The sequence below is a fragment of the Pristiophorus japonicus genome, chromosome 8 (genome assembly GCF_044704955.1).
Source record: "Pristiophorus japonicus isolate sPriJap1 chromosome 8, sPriJap1.hap1, whole genome shotgun sequence".
Classification (NCBI taxonomy): domain Eukaryota; kingdom Metazoa; phylum Chordata; class Chondrichthyes; family Pristiophoridae; genus Pristiophorus; species Pristiophorus japonicus.
In genome coordinates this window covers 42,672,351-42,691,974 of record NC_091984.1, presented here as the reverse complement: position 1 = coordinate 42,691,974, position 19,624 = coordinate 42,672,351, and the positions used below count along the sequence as shown (strand labels likewise).

Sequence of the window (19,624 nt, the reverse complement as noted above, 5' to 3'; positions counted from 1 at the left end):
GCAGTCTAAAAAAAAAATCACTCCTGTCCAGTTGGCAGAAAAACTCCATTAAATTAGGGCTTTCATTGACAGAAGGAGGACATATTAAAAACCGTAGACGTCTTAAAGAAAGAGTGCACGCACGAGAAACGTACTCAGAGTTCCACTGGGACCTCTGAGAAAGGTATCGATAGACTACGTAGTTAAAATGGTTGGCTTTGCGTTGACCGAGGCTGATGACGAAATTGAATTTCAGTAAACAAATGTGTGGTCTCGTTTTAAATCAATTAAAAAAATATCTTTGGCAAGTACTTGAATAAGAAGCTAAAAAATGCTGCCTTTCCTGATGAAAAGATTTTTTTTCAGATGGTTACGTGAAGTCACGTAATGACATCAGGTCTTCTTACAAACCTGTAAAGGAGTTAACCCTTTTCATTGAAAGCCATTTCATACTGAACATTATCAATTTGGATTTCTTAATAGAAAAAAGACTCACCTAACAGAGGAATGGTGCGATAGTCAGAATAAAAATAAAAACAGAACTAGCTTATGTAATAATACTTGCCTGATACAATAAAGAAATAGATACTCAAACAAAACAAATTGAAGAGTTAAAAGGCTAAGATAAATAAGCTGAAAGGGATCCACAAACCCAACTTAACCCTGACCTCCGATTTCACGGAGTGACCTCGACATGCATGGATATAATGCAGAATCAAGGGACCTGTGGGCCATGATAAAGCAAACCCTGAGCCCAACTGAGCATGCCTGATTTCTAACTCACCTAGGGCGTGCTACTCATGATGCATTGTTGGTTGCTCACCCTAACGATGTCCAGGACCGCCTAAACGCTATCTTTAATGCTCTCACCACGACCCTTCAGAAGCCCATCAGTATGGCCGCAGTATTAGAAACTAAACTCAAACGAGAAGAAACTGCCGATTAATTCATGGAAAGATTTATTGAAATATACGGAAGTCAATCAGGAGATAATGCCTTCAGGGCAGGAGAGGATTCTCCTCAATTCTGCGCTATCCTACTTCAGTGCCTGCCCTATTCGGTTGCTCACGCTATCCGGACAAATAATTGGGCAGATAATAGTAAAGCCCAGATGGAAAGGGCGGTTAAAAATTATTGGCAGGAAAAGAAAGGAGAGGGGGGAGGTGCGCCCCCAACCCGGGTCAAGACTGAATACGTGACTAGAAAGGAAGAGCCGCCTCGGGTGGAAGGACCAAAACCCGACCCAAGGGGATACCAGATGGAACCGCAGTATTGCGTGCAGGGTTGGGTGGATAAACAGGGATACGGTTATATCAAACACCCAAATGGCCCGGGCCCTGCTAATTACGGACCGCCCTACTGTCCCCGGCCTGCTTTGGGAAGAGGTCGGGGCTGGGAAAGACGAAATGGATGCTTTATTTGTGGGCAAGAAGGACATTGGAATAGAAATTGTCCCTCCCGTCAGCACGAAAAAGGAAGAGGAGGAAGAGGAGGGGGGCAAGGGGGGAGAGGACGGGGATCTTACACTAACTTCTCCCAGAACAATCCCTTTGGCCAACCGTCCCCCGATTCGTATTGACTACGCAGGGACCCTCCCCGGATGACGAACCGATGATATTGTTAAAAATTCGGAATGAGTGGCAACCCTTCTTGATAGATATGGGAGCCTTCATGTCTTCTGTACAATCAAAGCTTAAACTCCCCACCTTCACTGAAACACAGGGACTGTCAGGATTCCTGGGACAAGTCTCTACATTCCCGGTGTCAGAACCGATTAAAATGGGTTACCAGGAAGAATCGGTGGAACATCGATTTGTTATCACAACCAATCTGGACTGTAACTTGATGGCTAGAGACCTCCTCTGCAAATTCCAGTTGCATTTGGAGTGTGGAGATGATGGGATTATTGTAAAACAGGGAACCCTTAAGCAGCAGTATACCACTAGAACCCCTCAGTGGTGGTCTCTGGACCTGCTGCAGGCACCCTATCACGTGACCCTAGCATACAATCCCAGTGGAAATGGGAATGTTGACGGAAGTTCTTCTATTAATCCAGAAGGTACACGAATCTCAGGATACGCCATAGTAAAACAGGAGAATCAGATCTTGGAATCTGCCGCTTTTGAAACCGCCTATTCTGCCCAACAAGCTGAACTATTCGCCCTCACCCGAGCCTGTATCTTGGCCAAAGATCTCAAAGTCAATATCTATACCAACTCTAGGTATGCCTTTGGGGTGGCCCATGATTTCGGACAATTATGGAAAAATGGTAGTGCCCAAAATGATGAGTCAGACTAAAAATCCTGCGAAGGATAAGTTAGCCTCGGAAAAACCAATGCCAACCATCCAAGATGTTATAAAAGCACAGGAGGACGCTCCTGAAAAAGATAAACTGTTGTGGAAATATTATGCATGTACTTATGACAATGTTTCTAAACTCTGGACCACTCCCGCGGAACAGACTTGCATGTCTGACGAGTTGTATGCATTTTGCTACTCATTGTGGAGCAAGAACCACGAGTGATACACTTTTGGCTACTTGGTGGCACCCTAGACTCCAGGCGCTCGCCCAGAACATCAGTAGTCGTTGCCTGGTTTGCCAGCAACATAATCCAGGGAAGGGAGTCCCCTGTGATTGGGGTAAAACGCCCCTACCTGAAGGTCCCTTTGAGACATTTCAGTTGGACTACATTGAGTTGCAAAAAGTTCAGTGTTACAAATATGTGTTAGTAATAGTAGATGTGTTTAGCAGATGAATTGAAGCCTACCCTAACTGGGACAATAAGGCTCAAACTGTTGTTAAGGTGTTAATGAGGGAAATTGTTCCTAGATCTCAGCTCGACTGATGACCACCTATGTTCTTTCTCTGACTCAGGCTCTGCGACTAGCTCACAACCAGGTTCAAGATGCTCACCTCGACCTCCCAGTTTTACCCGAATTGTCCCTCGTGGCACCAGGGAAGTATGGATTCGGAAGGGATTAGAGCCACAATGGGAGGGGCCTTTTCAGGTGTTACTCACTACCCCCACTGCAGCCAAGGTTGAGGGGAGGGGTGCCTGGGTTCACCTGCACCACTGCAAGCTCACCACCCTCTAACGAACCTATTTTACTGGTTATTCGAATTCCTGTTTCTGTTCCAGACTTCCTCTTCTCCATAGCTGAACAAGGCCATTGGCATCCTAATTGGAACGTGGACCAGTTTGAACTTTTACCCGTAGTGATAGACAGCCAGCTACACCGACGGTGACCTAAGAAGAGAGACGGGAGAACCGAACTCTTTTAATCAGCAAAATAATTGGACTATTTATCTGAATCCTGAGCCATAAGATGAAACTGTCTGTATGCCACAGTCTGTATAATAGTGTTGATATATGACAGTTTCGGCGCATGGGAGGGGAGACAGAGACGAGAGCTACATGTAAACACCTTTTTGTACATGTCTTATGTTTATGCGCAAAATGGGAACTTTTCTAGATGTTGGGTGTGTTCACATTCCCTATACATTCCAAAGGGGAAATTCCTTTGCGCCCCGTTCCACTAACCCTAACTGAGACTGTCAGATGGATTCAGAGCCAAACTATCACGAGAGGAGGGGGGCCAATACAATACTGCTGAAGCTCTGGAGGGCATCACAGCTGAAATGGTAGCAATAAGGACCGTAGCATTACAAAACCGAATGGCCCTCAATTACCTGTTAGCTGAGAAAGGGGGAACGTGTGCCCTGATAGGATCTGAATGTTGCACTTACATTCCTGATAGTTCAGAAAACATAACCAATCTCGCTGATCACATAAGAAGGGAGGTGAAGAAGTTATCCACACCAGCAGAAGGATCTAGCTGGTTTGATTGGCTATCAGATGGATCTTGGAGATCCTATCTAATTGTTGGTTGCCTTAACCTTTGTTGTAAAGGTGGCAAGGTTAGCAAACCCTCTTGTGGTCAAGGGCTCCCGAGTTATGATCCAACGAACTAAAGAACTACTCGACACTAACAACAATATGATTCAGGAAATAGAGTGTGAACGGATTAATGCGATACTCCTAGAATGATCCTAAGTGTTATCATGGAATGATAAAAGGGGGGAATGTGAATGTTTAAAAATGTATAGAGACAGTGAAGTTGCGAACGTGGGAATTGTATAGGGACAGTATAAGCTAACAAAGAATTCATGGAGGAATAGCCATGACATCTCAGACTCGAGACTGCGAAATGTTACAACACTAACACATATTGAAACAAAACCCACAGCTTGCAGAAAAACCTCAAGGTCTTATTAAATCATGTTATTAACCTGAAACATTAACAGAAGGTCTTTGTTTAAAATCAGACCATACTTAGGTCGGCTTATGAGTGGACAAAGGGAAAGAGGGATCAAAAGAGATAGGCTGAACTAGGATGTCACTCTAACCTTATCTTGTTATCTTTTGTCGAAAATGTATAACCATCGTCCCTTTACAATGTAACGTCACTTTGTCCGTAGGAAGTGGGTGCGTTCGAACAGACTTGCATTCCTTCTGTCTGATAAGGTCCCCGATTGGGATTTGCTTTTTAAAATAAAAGCTTGCTTTGTTTAAAGCACAAACGGTATTCGTTTCAGTAATTTTGCTGAACCAGATTGAGAGAAAAGAATCTACATTTACAATAGCTGATCTGTACCTCAACTCCATGGTCCTTGATGTTCTTACCTCACAAAAATATTTCTATCTCTGTCTTGAAAGCTCCAATTATCTCAGCAGCTTTATCTTAAAATACTAAGTTTCTCTGATCATGGCCGGGCGAACCTTTAAGGAATCCCCATCACTCACCTCCCATGCAAACAGACCCTTAGCCAACCCACCTCCGCTCCCCAGTACCAAGGAGCAGGAAATGGCAGCCAAGAGGGTCAGACAGCATCAGGCCACAGGCCCAACTTTAACAACTCCAAAGAAGGTGGCACTATGGAAACAGAGCTAGGAGGTCTGAGTCCCAGGCTTGACTCCCTCTTAGATAAGTCTACAGCTTCCCTCTGTGTGTCTCTTGGCATCCTTCAAATCCTATCAATGCACTGGTTGCTGCCACCTTACGATCAGCAGCCCCAACTGTCCTAACCTGGAGGAAATTGTAAAAAAAAAGTGCGACAGACAGATGAGAAGAAATAGCATGCCAGAAAAAGCGAGACAGAAATATAATGACAGGAAAGTGTTACGGGAAACAAGTGTCGGTTATGGGAAGTGTCTGCAATAGGCAAGACTGTGATCATTTTGACAAATTGAATGCCTGCAGCTCACAAATATATGAAGAACAAGATTTCCACTAAAGCAACATGCAGAACACGTTAAATTATTTTTCCACAATTCAACTGCTCACGGTCAAATAATATTTTAGAACACCCCGATCACAATACGTTGACATTGAACAGTAATGTTTACTCACGGTGGGACATTTCCGTGACCTGCTGTGCATCAGGTCAAATGTTGTACCCTTGTAAAAAAGAAAACGATAAAAAAATAATTGCAATTTTAAAAGCTAAAAACAATCATTTATTGCATAATCCTTAAATCAAAGCCATACTCACAGGAATTACTGCAGAGATAGTATTCTTCGAAGCAAAATACTGATTCCAAATCTGAAAATATGTAGATATGATGGAGCACATCAAGGACATTTCCAAGGTTTAAACAGTTTTTGTTTTTTTTCAACAGTCATATAAACACAACTTCCCATCCCTTCCTTCACACAACACACACACGTATACCCAGTATCCGAAACTGGCCCAATGGGCATATTCACACTAGTCAATTAAATAAACCAAATGAAACAAAAAATACAGTAAGGTAATTGGATATTTAAATCTGAAAAGGGTAAAATGTTGGAGGGTATAAGTGTTTTCCCATGCAAAGGCATTGTATAACAAAGTTATCAGACCAGAAAGATTTAGACCCAGCCTGTGATGGATTAAGCTCAACTCAGTGGAGGTGACAGTAGGAGCACTGGTCTTCAATTGTCTTTAGTAACCCTGAGTTAGGGAAAAGCAATGCTCCTGCCCACCCTCCCCCCGCCTGACTGCTATCGATTGATCCATGCTGGAAATCATGCATTTGGATGTGGGCCAAAGAGAGGATCAGGCTTGGCAGTGAAACAACCCATCAACACTCACTGTCTAGGCTCATGTATGAAGAATGGCCATTTGGCCAATATAACAGGAAGTGATCAGGGCCTGTTGAACTTATGTCAGCATGAATTGCTTCCTTTCGCTGAAAAGGAGTGAGAATTGGGGGGGAAAAAATTGTTTCAGGGTCCAGGACACATGTGAGTTTGTGTGTATATTTTGGTCACCAAACTTAAAAAGAAAAGACTGGAAGAAAAAGACTTATATGATGACATGACATGGTAAGTGTAGCATACTTGGGAGGAACAGGTGACTGCGGACCCATGACTCCCAAAGCTCTCCACCACTGGTGTTTTGCTCACATCATGTCAGGGTCTATGGGCTCAATTTTCCCCAGTGATTTGCGCTGGTTTTTTTGGTGCAGGCTGCTTTTTTTGACCCAAGTTAAAAAACCTAAGATTCTACGATCAATTTGCACCAGCACTCAGTTAGTTCTGATTTTTTTAGGAACGTTTTTCTTTCAACCAAAGGGGGCGTAACCTGCCACCCAAACCAATTCTGGCCAGTTAGGCAAGTTTGGCCAGTTGAGACTTACTCCAGTTCTTCTTAGGCCAGCGTATGTGGCCTCTGTAGAAAAACCTTCTGGTGAGTTAAGGAAATCGGCACAGATAAGGAAATCAGCGCAGGTAAGTGCAGCAGAAGCCTGGACAGCAGCAGCAGGAGAGGTAAGAGAGGGGGGGGGGACGGGGGGGGCGAGGAGTCTTTCAGGTATAGTTAGGTGCAGGGACCAGGAGGGAGAAGGCCATTCAACCTGGGATAGGTGCGGGGGAGTAGACCGTAATTCGGCCTAGGTTAGGTGTGGGGGAGCAGACCAGGAAGTCATTCGGCCTAGGATAGGTGCGGGGGCCCCGACCAGGAGGCCACGGTCTGGGATAGGTGCGGGGGAGCGGACCGGAAGGCCACTCGGCCAGGGCTAGATGCGGGGAGCGGACCGAGAGGCCACGGTCTGGGATAGGTGCGGGGGAGCGGACCGGGAGGCCACTCGGACAGGGCTAGGTGCGGGGAGCAGACCCAGAGGCCATTCAGCCTGGGATAGGTGCGGGGGAGCGGACCAGGAGGCCACTCAGCCAGGGCTAGGTGCGGGGAGCGGACCGAGAGGCCACGGTCTGGGATAGGTGCGGGGGAGCGGACCAGGAGGCCACTCAGCCAGGACTAGGTGCGGGGGTGGGGGGGGGGCGGACCGGGAGGCCACTCGGCCAGGGCTAGGTGCGGGGGTGGGGGGGGAGCGGACCGGGAGGCCACTCGGCCAGGGCTAGGTGCGGGGGTGGGGGGAAGCGGACCGGGAGGCCACTCGGCCAGGGCTAGGTGCGGGGGGGCGGACCGGGAGGCCACTCGGCCAGGGCTAGGTGCGGGGGTGGGGGGGGGGGGCGGATCGGGAGGCCACTCGGCCAGGGCTAGGTGCGGGGGTGGGGGGGGGTGTGGACCGGGAGGCCACTCGGCCAGGGCTAGGTGCGGGGGTGGGGATCGGGAGGCCACTCAGCCAGGGCTAGGTGCGGGGGTGGGGGGGGGGGGGGGGCGGACCGGGAGGCCACTCAGCCAGGGCTAGGTGCGGGGGTGGGGGGGTGTGGACCGGGAGGCCATTCGGCCAGGGCTAGGTGCGGGGGTGGGGGGCGGACCGGGAGGCCACTCGGCCAGGGCTAGGTGCGGGGGTGGGCGGATCGGGAGGCCACTCGGCCAGGGCTAGGTGCGGGGGTGGGGGGGGGCAGACCGGGAGGCCACTCAGCCAGGGCTAGGTGCGGGGGTGGGGGGTGGGGGGGTGCGGACCGGGAGGCCACTCGGCCAGGGCTAGGTGCAGGGGTGGGGGGGTGCGAACCGGGAGGCCACTCGGCCAGGGCTAGGTGCGGGGGTGGGGGGTGGGGGGGGGGCGGACCGGGAGGCCACTCGGCCAGGGCTAGGTGCGGGGGTGGGGGGGAGGCGGACCGGGAGGCCACTCGGCCAGGGCTAGGTGCGGGGGTGGGGGGGTGCGGACCGGGAGGCCACTCGGCCAGGGCTAGGTGCGGGGGTGGGGGGGGGGGCGGACCGGGAGGCCACTCGGCCAGGGCTAGTTGCGGGGGTGAGGGGGGGGGCGGACCGGGAGGCCACTCGGCCAGGGCTAGGTGCGGGGGTGGGGGGGGGCGGATCGGGAGGCCACTCGGCCAGGGCTAGGTGCGGGGGTGGGGGGGTGGGGCGGACCGGGAGGCCACTTGGCCAGGGCTAGGTGCGGGGGTGGGGGGGGGCGGACCGGGAGGCCACTCGGCCAGAGTTGGGTGCGGGGAGCGGGATTGGGGGGCCTTCGGCCTGGGATAGGAGCGGAGATCGGGAGCGGGGGACTTTACTAATTTAATGGAGGTAAGTTGCTGCTATGTATTTTAATGTGCTTGTGCAAGTTGCGAGCTGGCTGTGTGTTTCATGTTCCAGCCTCAGCCCGCATTGTGTCCCTGGTTGCTGTGGCAAGCCGATCTTTTTAGTGCAGATCAAGACTCCACCCCCAAAACTAAAGGACAAACTAAGCTACGCCAAAGATCAAGGGGTTTGACGAGAAAGCAGGAATGGGGTACTGAAGTTGCATGTTCAGCCATGAAATCATTGAATGGCGGTGCAGGCTCGAAGGGCCAAATGGCCTACTCCTGCACCTATTTTCTATGTTTCTATGTTTAAAATGAAGAAATCAAACGGGGAAACTTGGAACATTTTTTTTTGGCATACTTGGGCCCCAAAAAATGGGCGTAACTCTTCAAGTACGCCAAAAAAAAAGCTTTGGGGAAAATTGAGCCCTATGATTGGTCAACAATTCCATATTCGTTGTACCATGCGACTGCCAGGATGGTAGAGGACGAACTAGATGGATCTTGGTCTTTCTTTGTCTAGAAATTCCCATGTTCCTAAAAGAGGAAGGTAACTATAGTAACTTTTCAGTTTCAATTCACTTCTAGTGCCATTAGATGGCCTTCACTATGTCATTGTTTGTGTATAACAGTGGCTCCAACCACCACAAAATATTTTGTAACAATGCTTCAATTCTTTCATCTGTAAACCCTAACTCTTTGACCAGGCTTTTGATCATCTGTCCTAATATCTCCTTGTGTGGCTCAGTGTCAAAAGTTGATGATATTGTTCCTATGAATCACCCTGTGATATTAACTACCTTAAAGGCGCTATATAAATGTAAGTTATTGTCGTTACTGTTGGATCAAAGTTGACTAGCCAGAATTTGCATATAACTACAGGACTGTAATTGCCTATCACGCAAGGTCAAAATCACATAAACACAAGAGAAAGAAACACCTGGACTCTTTTCATGTTGAAATGGATGTAGATAAGTTTTTGAGTTCATTGCAATATGATGACTGATTATGTAGAATTCGATATGGCCTTAATTTCAAATGAGTAACGGAACTGCTCTTGCATCCTAATCCGTTTATCTACACTCACTGATTCCTGGTATTGTATTATTGATGTACAAAATTCTACCACTATTGTTAATTTAATAGACACTCAGGAATCCCTCCAAGAAAATACTGCTGAAGGTTAGCTATAATCTTTGTCCACCTCAAATGCAAGGTTGCACTGCAATCGGAGTGTTCATCTTACTACACACCAACTCCAGGAATTTGTAGTGTTAATACAGTCATTGAAGTGGAAAGAGACTGCCTCCTTCAGGGAATCATATGAACAGGAGTAGACCATTCAGCCCCTCAAGCCTGTTCCACCATCTAATTAGACCATGGCTGATCTGCATCTCAACCTCACTTACCCAGCTTCACTCCACACCCTTATGTTACAAAAATCTATTGATCTCGGTCTTGAAAATTTTAATTGACCCAACATCCAGCCTTTGGGGAGAGCTCCACATTTCCACTACCCTTTCATTCTACGTCACCTCAGATTCAGAGCAATATTTACACTCCAACTTCAGTGCTGCAGCAAAGTGAAACTGCTTCGCACCTATACTAGAGTTGTAGTGTAAAGGTAGCCTGAAAATGCACAAATATTTGGAATGAAAAATAATTCTTTGCTTCAAGCAATTTGCTGTTGCAAGCTGAAAGCAATATCAAATAAGTTGCTATTTGTAAGTAAGCAGCTTGATTTATTAGCAGTGGAGCAAAATTATACAGGGTTATCCCTTGCTCCCACCAAACCACACACAATAACACATACATGTTAGACTATTCATTTCAGTCTAGTAAACATGCCTGGAAGTTATAAATGCTGGGCACATTCTTCTTAATGCTTTTAAAGTCTATTTCCTTCTATAGAAAATAGGTGCAGGAGTAGGCCAATCGGCCCTTCGAGCCTGCACCACCATTCAATATGATCATGGCTGATCATGCAACTTCAGTATCCCATTCCTGCCTTCTCTCCATACCCTTGATCCCTTTAGCTGTAAGGGCCACATCTAACTCCCTTTTGAATATATCTAACGAACTGGGGGTTGGGTTAATAATGGTCAATCTGTGCCATCAAAATAAGAAAAATGGAGCTCGTTAGTGAATGGCTTTGATAAAGTGATTGGAGCTTTCTTTTTAAAATCGGATTTCTTACTTTAAATGCTCACCTGTCCTATTTCATCTGGAGTTTTTTCTTTCATCATATCCAGATTGAGAATTGAATGAAGCGTCTAAAACAAGATTAGATCAAAAAGATTGAACAAAACTCAGAGACAAATCAACTCAGCAAAGGAAATATATGAGGGCTATTAAAGTTGGACATGTTGATTTATATCTGCACATAGTAATCAGGAGCAAGTACTTTGCACTGAGGGTCAACAGTTTATGGAACAGATCATCTGGCAAACTGAAGGAGAACTTGGCTGAAGCATCAAGAAAGAAATGGAGAATCCCAATGCAACAGAAAGCAGATTCGCTAACAGTAGTTCAAGCTGTTTTTTAATCTTCTGTATCTTTCCTCTCTGAGCTGTACACCATTCTCTGATTGATTCCCTGGTGTTTTTGTGACTGGAAGGCTGTTACCAGTGGGGTTCCACAGGCCTCAGTACTCGGCTCCTTGCTTTTTGTGGTATATATCAATGATTTAGACTTAAATGTAGGGGACATGATACAGAAGTTTGCAGATGATACAAAAATTGGCCGTGTGGTTGACAGTGAGGAGGAAAGCTGTATATTGCAGGAAGATATCCATGGACTGGTCAGGTGGGCACAAAAGTGGAAAATGGAATTCAATCTGGAGAAGTGTGAGGTAATGCATTTGGGGAGGTGCAACAAGGCAAGGGAATACACAATAAATGGGAGGATACTGAGAGGTGTGGAGGAACAGAGGGACCTTGGAGTGTATGACCACAAATCCTTAAATGTAGCAGGACAGGTCGATAAGGTAGTTAAAAAGGCATAAACAATGCTTTCCTTTATTAGCTGGGGCACATAATATAAGAGCAGGGAATTTATGCTGGAACTGTATACAACACTAGTTAGGACACAGCTTGAGTACTGCATACAGTTCTGGTCACCACATTACAGGAAGGATGTGATTGCACTAGAAAGGGCACAGAGGAAATTTACAAGGATGCTGCTAAGATGGGAAAATTTTAGCTATGAGGAAAGATTGGATAGGCTGGGGTTGTTTTCTTTGGAACAGAGGAGGTGGAGGGGAGATTTAATTGAGGTGTATAAAATTATGGGGCCTAGTTAGAGTAGATAGGAAGGACCTATTTCCCTTAGCAGAGAGGTCAATAACCAGGGGGCATAGATGTTAAGTAGTTGGTAGAAAGATTAGAGAGGAGTTGAGGGGAAAAAAATTCACCTAAGACAGGTGGGAGTCTGGAACTCACTGCCTGAAAGGGTGGTAGAGGCAGAAACCCTCATCACAGTTAAAGAGTACTTGGATGTGCACTTAAAGAGCCGTGACCTATAGGGCTATGGACCTAGTGCTGGAAGGTGGGATTAGGCTGGATAACTCTTTTTCGACTGGCATGGATACGATGGGCCGAATGGCTTCCTACTGTGTCTTAATTTTTCTATGATTCTATGATAGGGCAAGGTGAACTAAGAGAAAATATCTGCCGGTCTATAAACAGCTGTTAGGAAGTGCACTAGAGCTGTGAGAATTTTTTCGGTCTTCTGGAAGGCAGTTCATTTCTATTCATCATGGAGTGAGGAAAATTTGAAACCCCATATTGTTGGCAAGCATACCAGGTGCTTAACACTCTGAGATAGACAATCACAGCATTGATATTGATTCAACAGTAATCCAATTCAGATTTACAACTGCAAAATGATCTCCTTAATCTAACCGCCCAAGAACCACTTGCATTATTCTGCAATAATGAGATCAAAACAGTTTCTGGTTTCTCACAGTGCTAATTTTAACTGTCATAGTTTTCACTGTATTGAGGCAAATTATCAAAAAAATGACAAAGGCTGCAATTTAATCTCATAGTTCAAGCAAGCTCATCAAGCATGACAGCAATATGTGAACTTCTGTATTAAACTGCAGCCTCATTATTAACTGCCAGTTATCTGTAATTCTATATGGAACAGAGTTTCGGGGAAATCACCTCTTACCTTATCCTTATTGAAACCAATTTTCTTTCCAGATGCTCTTTCGCCGAGTTTTTCTGACTATGAAAAAACATAAATTAGCATATAACAAAATAATTCAGATGCAATCATGTTCTGGCCAGTCAAGTCTTTGAGCATTTTACAATGATCCCAAATGCACTCAATGACATTTTGCTGTTCAAATCCAGGCATCTGGTATTTAATTAAATTAACCTTCTGTGAGACTGATTATTGGTTTAATTTCACAATTTCTATTTAATCACACCTTCCACTTAAGTTAGGCTGACATCAGTAACAGGGAAAATGCTGGAGTCTATTATAAAGGATGTGATAACACCACACTTAGATAATTTCAACGGGATTAAACAAAGTCAACATGGATTTATGAAAGGAAAATCATGTTTGACAAACCTACTGGAGTTTTTTTGAGGATGTAACTGATAGAATAGATAAGGGAGAACCAGTGGGTGTAGTATATTTGGATTTTCAGAAGGCCTTTGATAAAGTCCCACATAAGTGGTTAGTGTGAAAAATTAAAGCACATGGGATTGGAGGTAATGTATTGGCATAGATTGAACATTGGTTAACTGACAGGAAACAGTGTAGGAATAAACGGGTCTTTTTCGGGGTGGCGGGCAGTGACTAGTGGGGTACCACAGGGATCAGTGCTTGGGCCCCAGAGGGAACCAAATGTAATAGTTCCAAGTTTGCAGATGACACAAAATTAGGTGGGATTGTGAGTTGTGAGGAGGATGCAAAGACGCTACAAGGCGATTTAGATAGGTTGAGTGAGTGGGCAAACATATGGCAGATGCAGTATAATGTGGATAAATGTGAAGTTATCCACTTTGGTAGGAAAAACATAAGGACAAAGTATTATTTAAATGGTGATGGCTTGGGAAGTGTCGATGTACAGAGGGATCTGGATGTCCTTGTACACTAGTCATTGAAAGAAACATGCAGGTGCAGCAAGCAGTTAGGAAGGCAAATAGTATGTTGGCCTTCATTGCAAGAGGATTTGAGTACAGGAGCAAGGATGTCTTACTACAGTTATACAGGGCCTTGGTGAAACTGCACCTGGAGTATTGTGTGCAGTTTTGGTCTCCTTACCTAAGAAAGGATATACTTGCCAGAGAGGGAGTGCAGCGAAGATTCACTAGACTGATTCCTGGGATGGCAGGACTGTTGTATGAGGAGAGATTGGGTCGACTAGGCCTGTATTCACTAGAGTTTAGAAGAATGAGAGGGGATCTCATTGAAACGTATAAAATTCTGACTCGGTTGGATAGACTGGATGCGGGGAGGATGTTTCCCCTGGCTGGGAAGTCTAGAACAAGGGGTCACAGTCTCAGAATACAGGATAGGAAATTTAGGACCGAGATGAGGAAAAATGTTTTCACTCAGAGGGTGGTGAACCTGTGGAATACCATAGAAGGCTGTGGAGGCCAAGTCACTGAATATATTTAAGAGAGAGATAGATAGATTTCTAGAAACAAAAGGCATCAAGGGGTATGGGGAAAAAGCGGGAATATGGTGTTGCGATAGAGGATCAGCCATGATCATATTGAATGGTGGTGCAGATTCAAAGGGCCGAATGGCCTACTACTGTTCCTATTTTCTATGTTTCTATGTTTCTATGTTAAAAGGAATATAACTTCAATGAACACAACACAAATTATTTCAAAATAATTTTTTCATAAAATGTTCATACATTTAAACACAAATTATTCAAAAATTAATGTTCATGTATGAAGTCTGCATTGCATTTGAGAAACTTATGAATGAATAGGTGCTGCTGTGAGATAACGGGTAAAGCAAAATGGTTGTGAACTGGAGATGGACTCTCCACGTTCAGTGCACCAAAAAGGTTTTGTCTCTCTCTGCCCTGGTCTGGCAAGTTAACCTGGTCGAGGGTTTATGAAAAGCTGAGCATTACATTTACAAATAGTCATAATAACTAAAAACACAGTCTAAAATTTATATTTTGAATCCAAATAGAAGTACTATTGTTACAAGGTAGTTTGTAAAGCTGGAGTGATTGCCACTAGAGGGCCTCAATTAGAAGATTTCCTAAGAGAGCAAAAATAATAGGCCCGGATTTTGCATTGAGAATAACAGTAGGCTAACAGTGCTCACTGTTATTATGGAATAACTCAGACAGCAATTTCCGGAGTCCGCACATGCGCAATTAAATGCAGAAATCCAGAAGTTGCAGTCCGATTTGCCCAACTCCTCCATAAGCTGTGCTACACTGGAACCTCGTCGATAGACTTGGCATTGAAATCCAGGTAAGGGCGTGAAGTTGTGGTACTTACCCACTAAACATGCCAGATAATGTTAGTGCCTGTGCATTCAAGGTGTAAGTAAATTTTTAACACTGATAATTACTGCCAAACCTCTGTGACACTGAAAATGTTATTTTACAAGTGTGGAGTCTCATTCCTTCAGAATTTAACTAGTGTTGGAGTTTACTTTTTCTGTCTGTCTTTTTATCTCTCTTAAACCCATCTTTCTTTCCCTCTCTTTAATTTACTCAGTTGGTAGTATCCTCGACTTAAGCACAAAAATCTAGGCTGACACTGCATTGCTGCATTGTCAGATGCCTTCTTCGGATGAGACGTTAAACCAAGGTCCCATCTGCTCTCTCAGTTGGACATAAAAAATCCTATGGCACTATATCAAAGAAGAGCGGGGGAGTTATCCCCGGTGTCCTAGCCAATATTTATCTCTCAATCAACACTATCACATTGCTGTTTGTGGGAGCTTGCTGTGCGCAAATTGACTACCACGTTTCCTACATTACAACAGTAACTACACTTCAAGAAAAAATTACTTCATTGGCTGTAAAGCGCTTTGGGATATCTGATGGTTGTGAAAGGTGCTTTATAAATGTAGCCTTTCTTTTCTTTTTACTTCCTGGTTTAGACTCTTTGTGTTTCAGTTGAGGATTCTGTAATCTGATTGGTTGAAGAGACATGCTGTTGCTTGACCTACTCACAGATGCCTCAAATCTCCTCTAGAGGGTGCTGCACTGAACCAGATATCCAATGACAGCAAGTCTCTGCGTAAAAGCCCGCAAAAACTCTGGACAGCTGTCAGCAAGCGTTGTCCTTCGCCGCTGACTACAAATTCCGGGCCATAGTGAAACAGTGCAGCATAGAGCATGTTTCCAATTGATTTCACATTAATAATCACGACTGGTCCTGTCTCAATACTGGCAGTTCCCAGAAATCGCACAGAAACAATTTTCATTCTTCAATGGACTGATGCCTGTAATAATTTACACAGTAATTATTTGTACTAAGTCTCCCTTCTGCACATGCTTGTCCTGACTCATGCGCAGAAGCGAGTTAGGCTGAATATCACCGGGTCCGCACACCACCCCCCCCACTCCCCCGTCAGTGCAATTCTCACTAACCCTTTTCTGCGCATGCGTCCAACACCACATTGCCTCTGATCCATTCAGCAGCAGCCCTGAGGCCGAGCCTCCCATAGCGCTGAGCGGGCCATGGGCTCCTAGCCGCTCCGAGCCCCGAGTGGGCTCCGAGCCCCGAGCCTCCCTGAGCGGGCCATGGGCCTCCCCAAGCCCCGAGCGGGCCACGGGCTCCGAGCCTCCCTGAGCAGGCTCTGAGACTCCTGAGCCCCGAGCTGGGTATGAGTCTACCGCAACGCCGGGGAGAGCTAGAATTGAGGAGAGAGCGCTTGGGGGGGGGGGGGGGGGGAAGAGAGCTTGGAGGGGGGTGAGAAAGAGCTTGAGGGGGGTGAGAAAGAGCTTGGGGGGAGAGAGAGCCTGGTGGGGGAGAGAGGGAGGGAGCGGAAGAGAGAGACACAGGTGAGGGGGGGGGGGGGGGGAGGATCGGAGGGGAGAGAGAGAACTCGGAGAAGACTGATCACGTTCTTCCAACCCCCTGGTGCATGCAAGCTCGGTGTGTGTGTTACAAGGGATATCGTTGGGGTGGATGAAATCCAAAAGTCACGACACTGTCACTATTCACTTCATACCCAATAAACATATTAACAATCCGCACACAATGCCCCATCTATGGCGGGGGGGGGGGTTATAAGATCTTGCGCTTGGGTAAGGTCTTCAGCTGGCGGCAGGATTGCTGGGGTAAGGGTCTTCAAATGGCGGAGGGATGCACTTGCGCTGGGGTAAGGGACTTCGGCTAGAACTTGGTGGCTTTTGGGGAGATCCATTCTTTGTGGCTTCTGAAGTCAAAATGCATCGAATTACAAATTGGAAATTCACCCAGAACTTGGGCCGGGCAGTTCCAGTTACACATTCCAGAGAAACTTCAGGGTGTGGCTTATCTTCCAAGGGGACCAATCAGCAATAGGTCTGGAGAGCCAATCAGAGAAATGGCTGCATTTCAGTTAATACAAATAGCTGCATCCAATAATTTATTAAGGAAGTGGTAACAGGGCATTTAGAAAATCATAGCCTGATTAGGCAGAGTCAACCTGGTTTTATGAAAGGGAAATTGTGTTTAACAAATTTATTAGAGTTCTTTGAGAATGTAACTAGTAGGGTAGATATAGGGGAAACAATGGATGTAGTATATTTGGATTTCCAAAAGGCATTCGATAAGGTGCCACATAAAAGGTTGCTATACAAGATAAAGAACATAAGAACATAAGAAATAGGAACAGGAGTAGGCCATACGGCCCCTCGAGCCTGCTCCGCCATTCAATAAGATTATGGCTGATCTGATCATGGACTCAGCTCCACTTCCCCGCCCACTCCCCATAAACCCTTATCCCCTTATCGTTTAAGAAACTCTATTTCTGTCTTAAATGTATTCAATGTCCCAGCTTCCACAGCTCTCTGAGGCAGCGAATTCCACAGATTTCCAACCCTCAGAGAAGAAATCATCTCTGTTTTAAATGGGCGGCTCCTTATTCTAAAATTTTGCCCTCTAGTTCTAGTCTCCCCCATCAGTGGAAACATCCTCTCTGCATCCACCTTGTCAAGCCCCCTCATAATCTTATACATTTCGATACGATCTCCTCTCATTCTTCTGAATTCCAATGAGTAGAGGCCCAACCTACTCAACTTTTCCTCATAAGTCAACCCCCTCATCTCCGGAATCAACCTAATGAACCTTCTCTGAACTGCAAGTATATCCTTTCATAAATATGGAAACCAAAACTGCACACAGTATTCCAGGTGTGGCCTCACCAATACCTGTAGCAAGACTTCCCTGCTTTTATACTCCATCCCCTTTGCAATAAAGGCCAAGATTCCATTGGCCTTCCTGATCACTTGCTGTACCTGCATACAATCCTTTTGTGTTTCATGCACAAGTACCCCCAGGTCCTGCTGTACTATGGCACTTTGCAATCTTTCTCCATTTAAATAATAACTTGCTCTTTGATTTTTTTCTGCCAAAGTGCATGACCTCACACTTTCCAGCATGATACTCCATCTGCCAAATATTTGCCCACTCACTTAGCCTGTCTATATCCTTTTGCAGATTTTGTGTGTCCTCCTCACACATTGCTTTTCCTCCCATCTTTGTATCGTCAGCAAACTTGGCTACGTTACACTCAGTCCCCTCTTCCAAGTCGTTAATATAGATTGTAAATAGTTGGGGTCCCAGCACTGATCCCTGCGGCACCCCACTAGTTACTGGTTGCCAACCAGTGAATGAACCATTTATCCTGACTCTGTTTTCTGTTAGTTAGCCAATCCTCTATCCATGTTAATCTATTACCCCCGTGAACTTTTATCTTGTGCAGTAACCTTTTATGTGGCACTTTGTCAAATGCCTTCTGGAAGTCCAAATACACCACATCCACTGGTTCCCTTTTATCCACCCTTACATCCTCAAAGAACTCCAGCAAATTTGTCAAACATGACTTCCCCTTCATAAATCCATGCTGACTCTGCCTGACCGAATTTTGCTTTTCCAAATGTCCTGCTACTGCTTCTTTAATAATGGACTCCAACATTTTCCCAACCATAAAGACTCGTAGGGGCCAATTTTCCACATTGCCAATTTTTGGTGCAGTTATAGAGGTGCGTCCGATTTTTTAGTGGTCTACTGCGCTAAAAAAAGTTGCAAGTTTTGCCGTAATAAATTCTGAATTTGGCGTGGTGCACATAGTCCTTAAGCTCTGTGGGTGGAGCTTAAGGTCTGCACCAAAAAGCTAAAAGCTGAGGTCGCCAGGGTAACGAGGGCTGAGGCTGGAAAGTGAAACATACACAAGACATAAGCAATTGTAGAGCACCAGTGCCGTCCTATCCTGGGCCGCTGGCCCCCCTGCCCCCGGTGCCATTCCGTTACAGCAAGAATAAACAGACATAACTGCTGTTAGTTGTTTCAATTGAGCCATATGTTTCATTTGAAGGAACTGCTTTCCATCGTCCTTGACTGCCTCTGGGCAGCTCATTGTATAAATAATAACAGTAACTTGTACAAGCACCTTTCTGTAGCAAACTGCCCCAAGTGTCTTCACATTAGGAGGTGCCACTCCTATTCCGGGCCGAATGGCCCCCCTCCCGTGCTGCTCCTATCCCGGGCCGAAGGCACCGCCCCCCCGCCCTGCCCCGCCCCCAGTGCTGCTCCTATCCTGGGCCGAATGGACCCCGCCCCCGGTGCTGCCCCTATCCTTGGCCGAATGGCCTCCCGCCCCCGGTGCTGCTCCTATCCCAGGCCGCAAGACCCCCCACTGCCGCTGCTATCCGGGCCGTGGAACTCGATCTTCTGCGCTAATTTTCTTAAGTTAGGTAAGGTTTTTCAGAACAGTGCACTGCGCCGTTTTTGAAAAAAATCGTAGTTGGCCAAACTCGCTTAAATGGCCAGAAATGGCGCGGCTGGTACTCGTCTCCCCTAGTGACGTCAAAAAATCAGGAAGTAAAAAAAATCAGTGTAACTAGTTTATGATAGCGCAGAACGTTTGGCAAAACTTGGAGATTTTAGTTTGCTCGAAAAAAAACAGCAGGCGCCAAACAAACGGCGCAGAATGGTGGCGAAAATTGAGCCCATGGGATTGGGGTATA

General features: G+C 46.0%; 1 protein-coding gene across 2 annotated transcripts in view; it reads right to left on the bottom strand.

Moving 5' to 3' along the window:
• atpaf1 (ATP synthase mitochondrial F1 complex assembly factor 1) overlaps nt 1-19,624 on the bottom strand; it is a 39,635-nt gene that overhangs the window by 12,052 nt on the left and 7,959 nt on the right. For both annotated transcript variants that reach the window (XM_070886715.1, XM_070886714.1), the window contains exons 3-6: nt 12,625-12,681; nt 10,662-10,724; nt 5,534-5,584; nt 5,392-5,439 (exon numbers count right to left, since the gene is read on the bottom strand). In XM_070886715.1, coding sequence (XP_070742816.1) covers nt 5,392-5,439; nt 5,534-5,584; nt 10,662-10,724; nt 12,625-12,681 — 219 coding nt within the window. The remainder of the gene's footprint in view (nt 1-5,391; nt 5,440-5,533; nt 5,585-10,661; nt 10,725-12,624; nt 12,682-19,624) is intronic.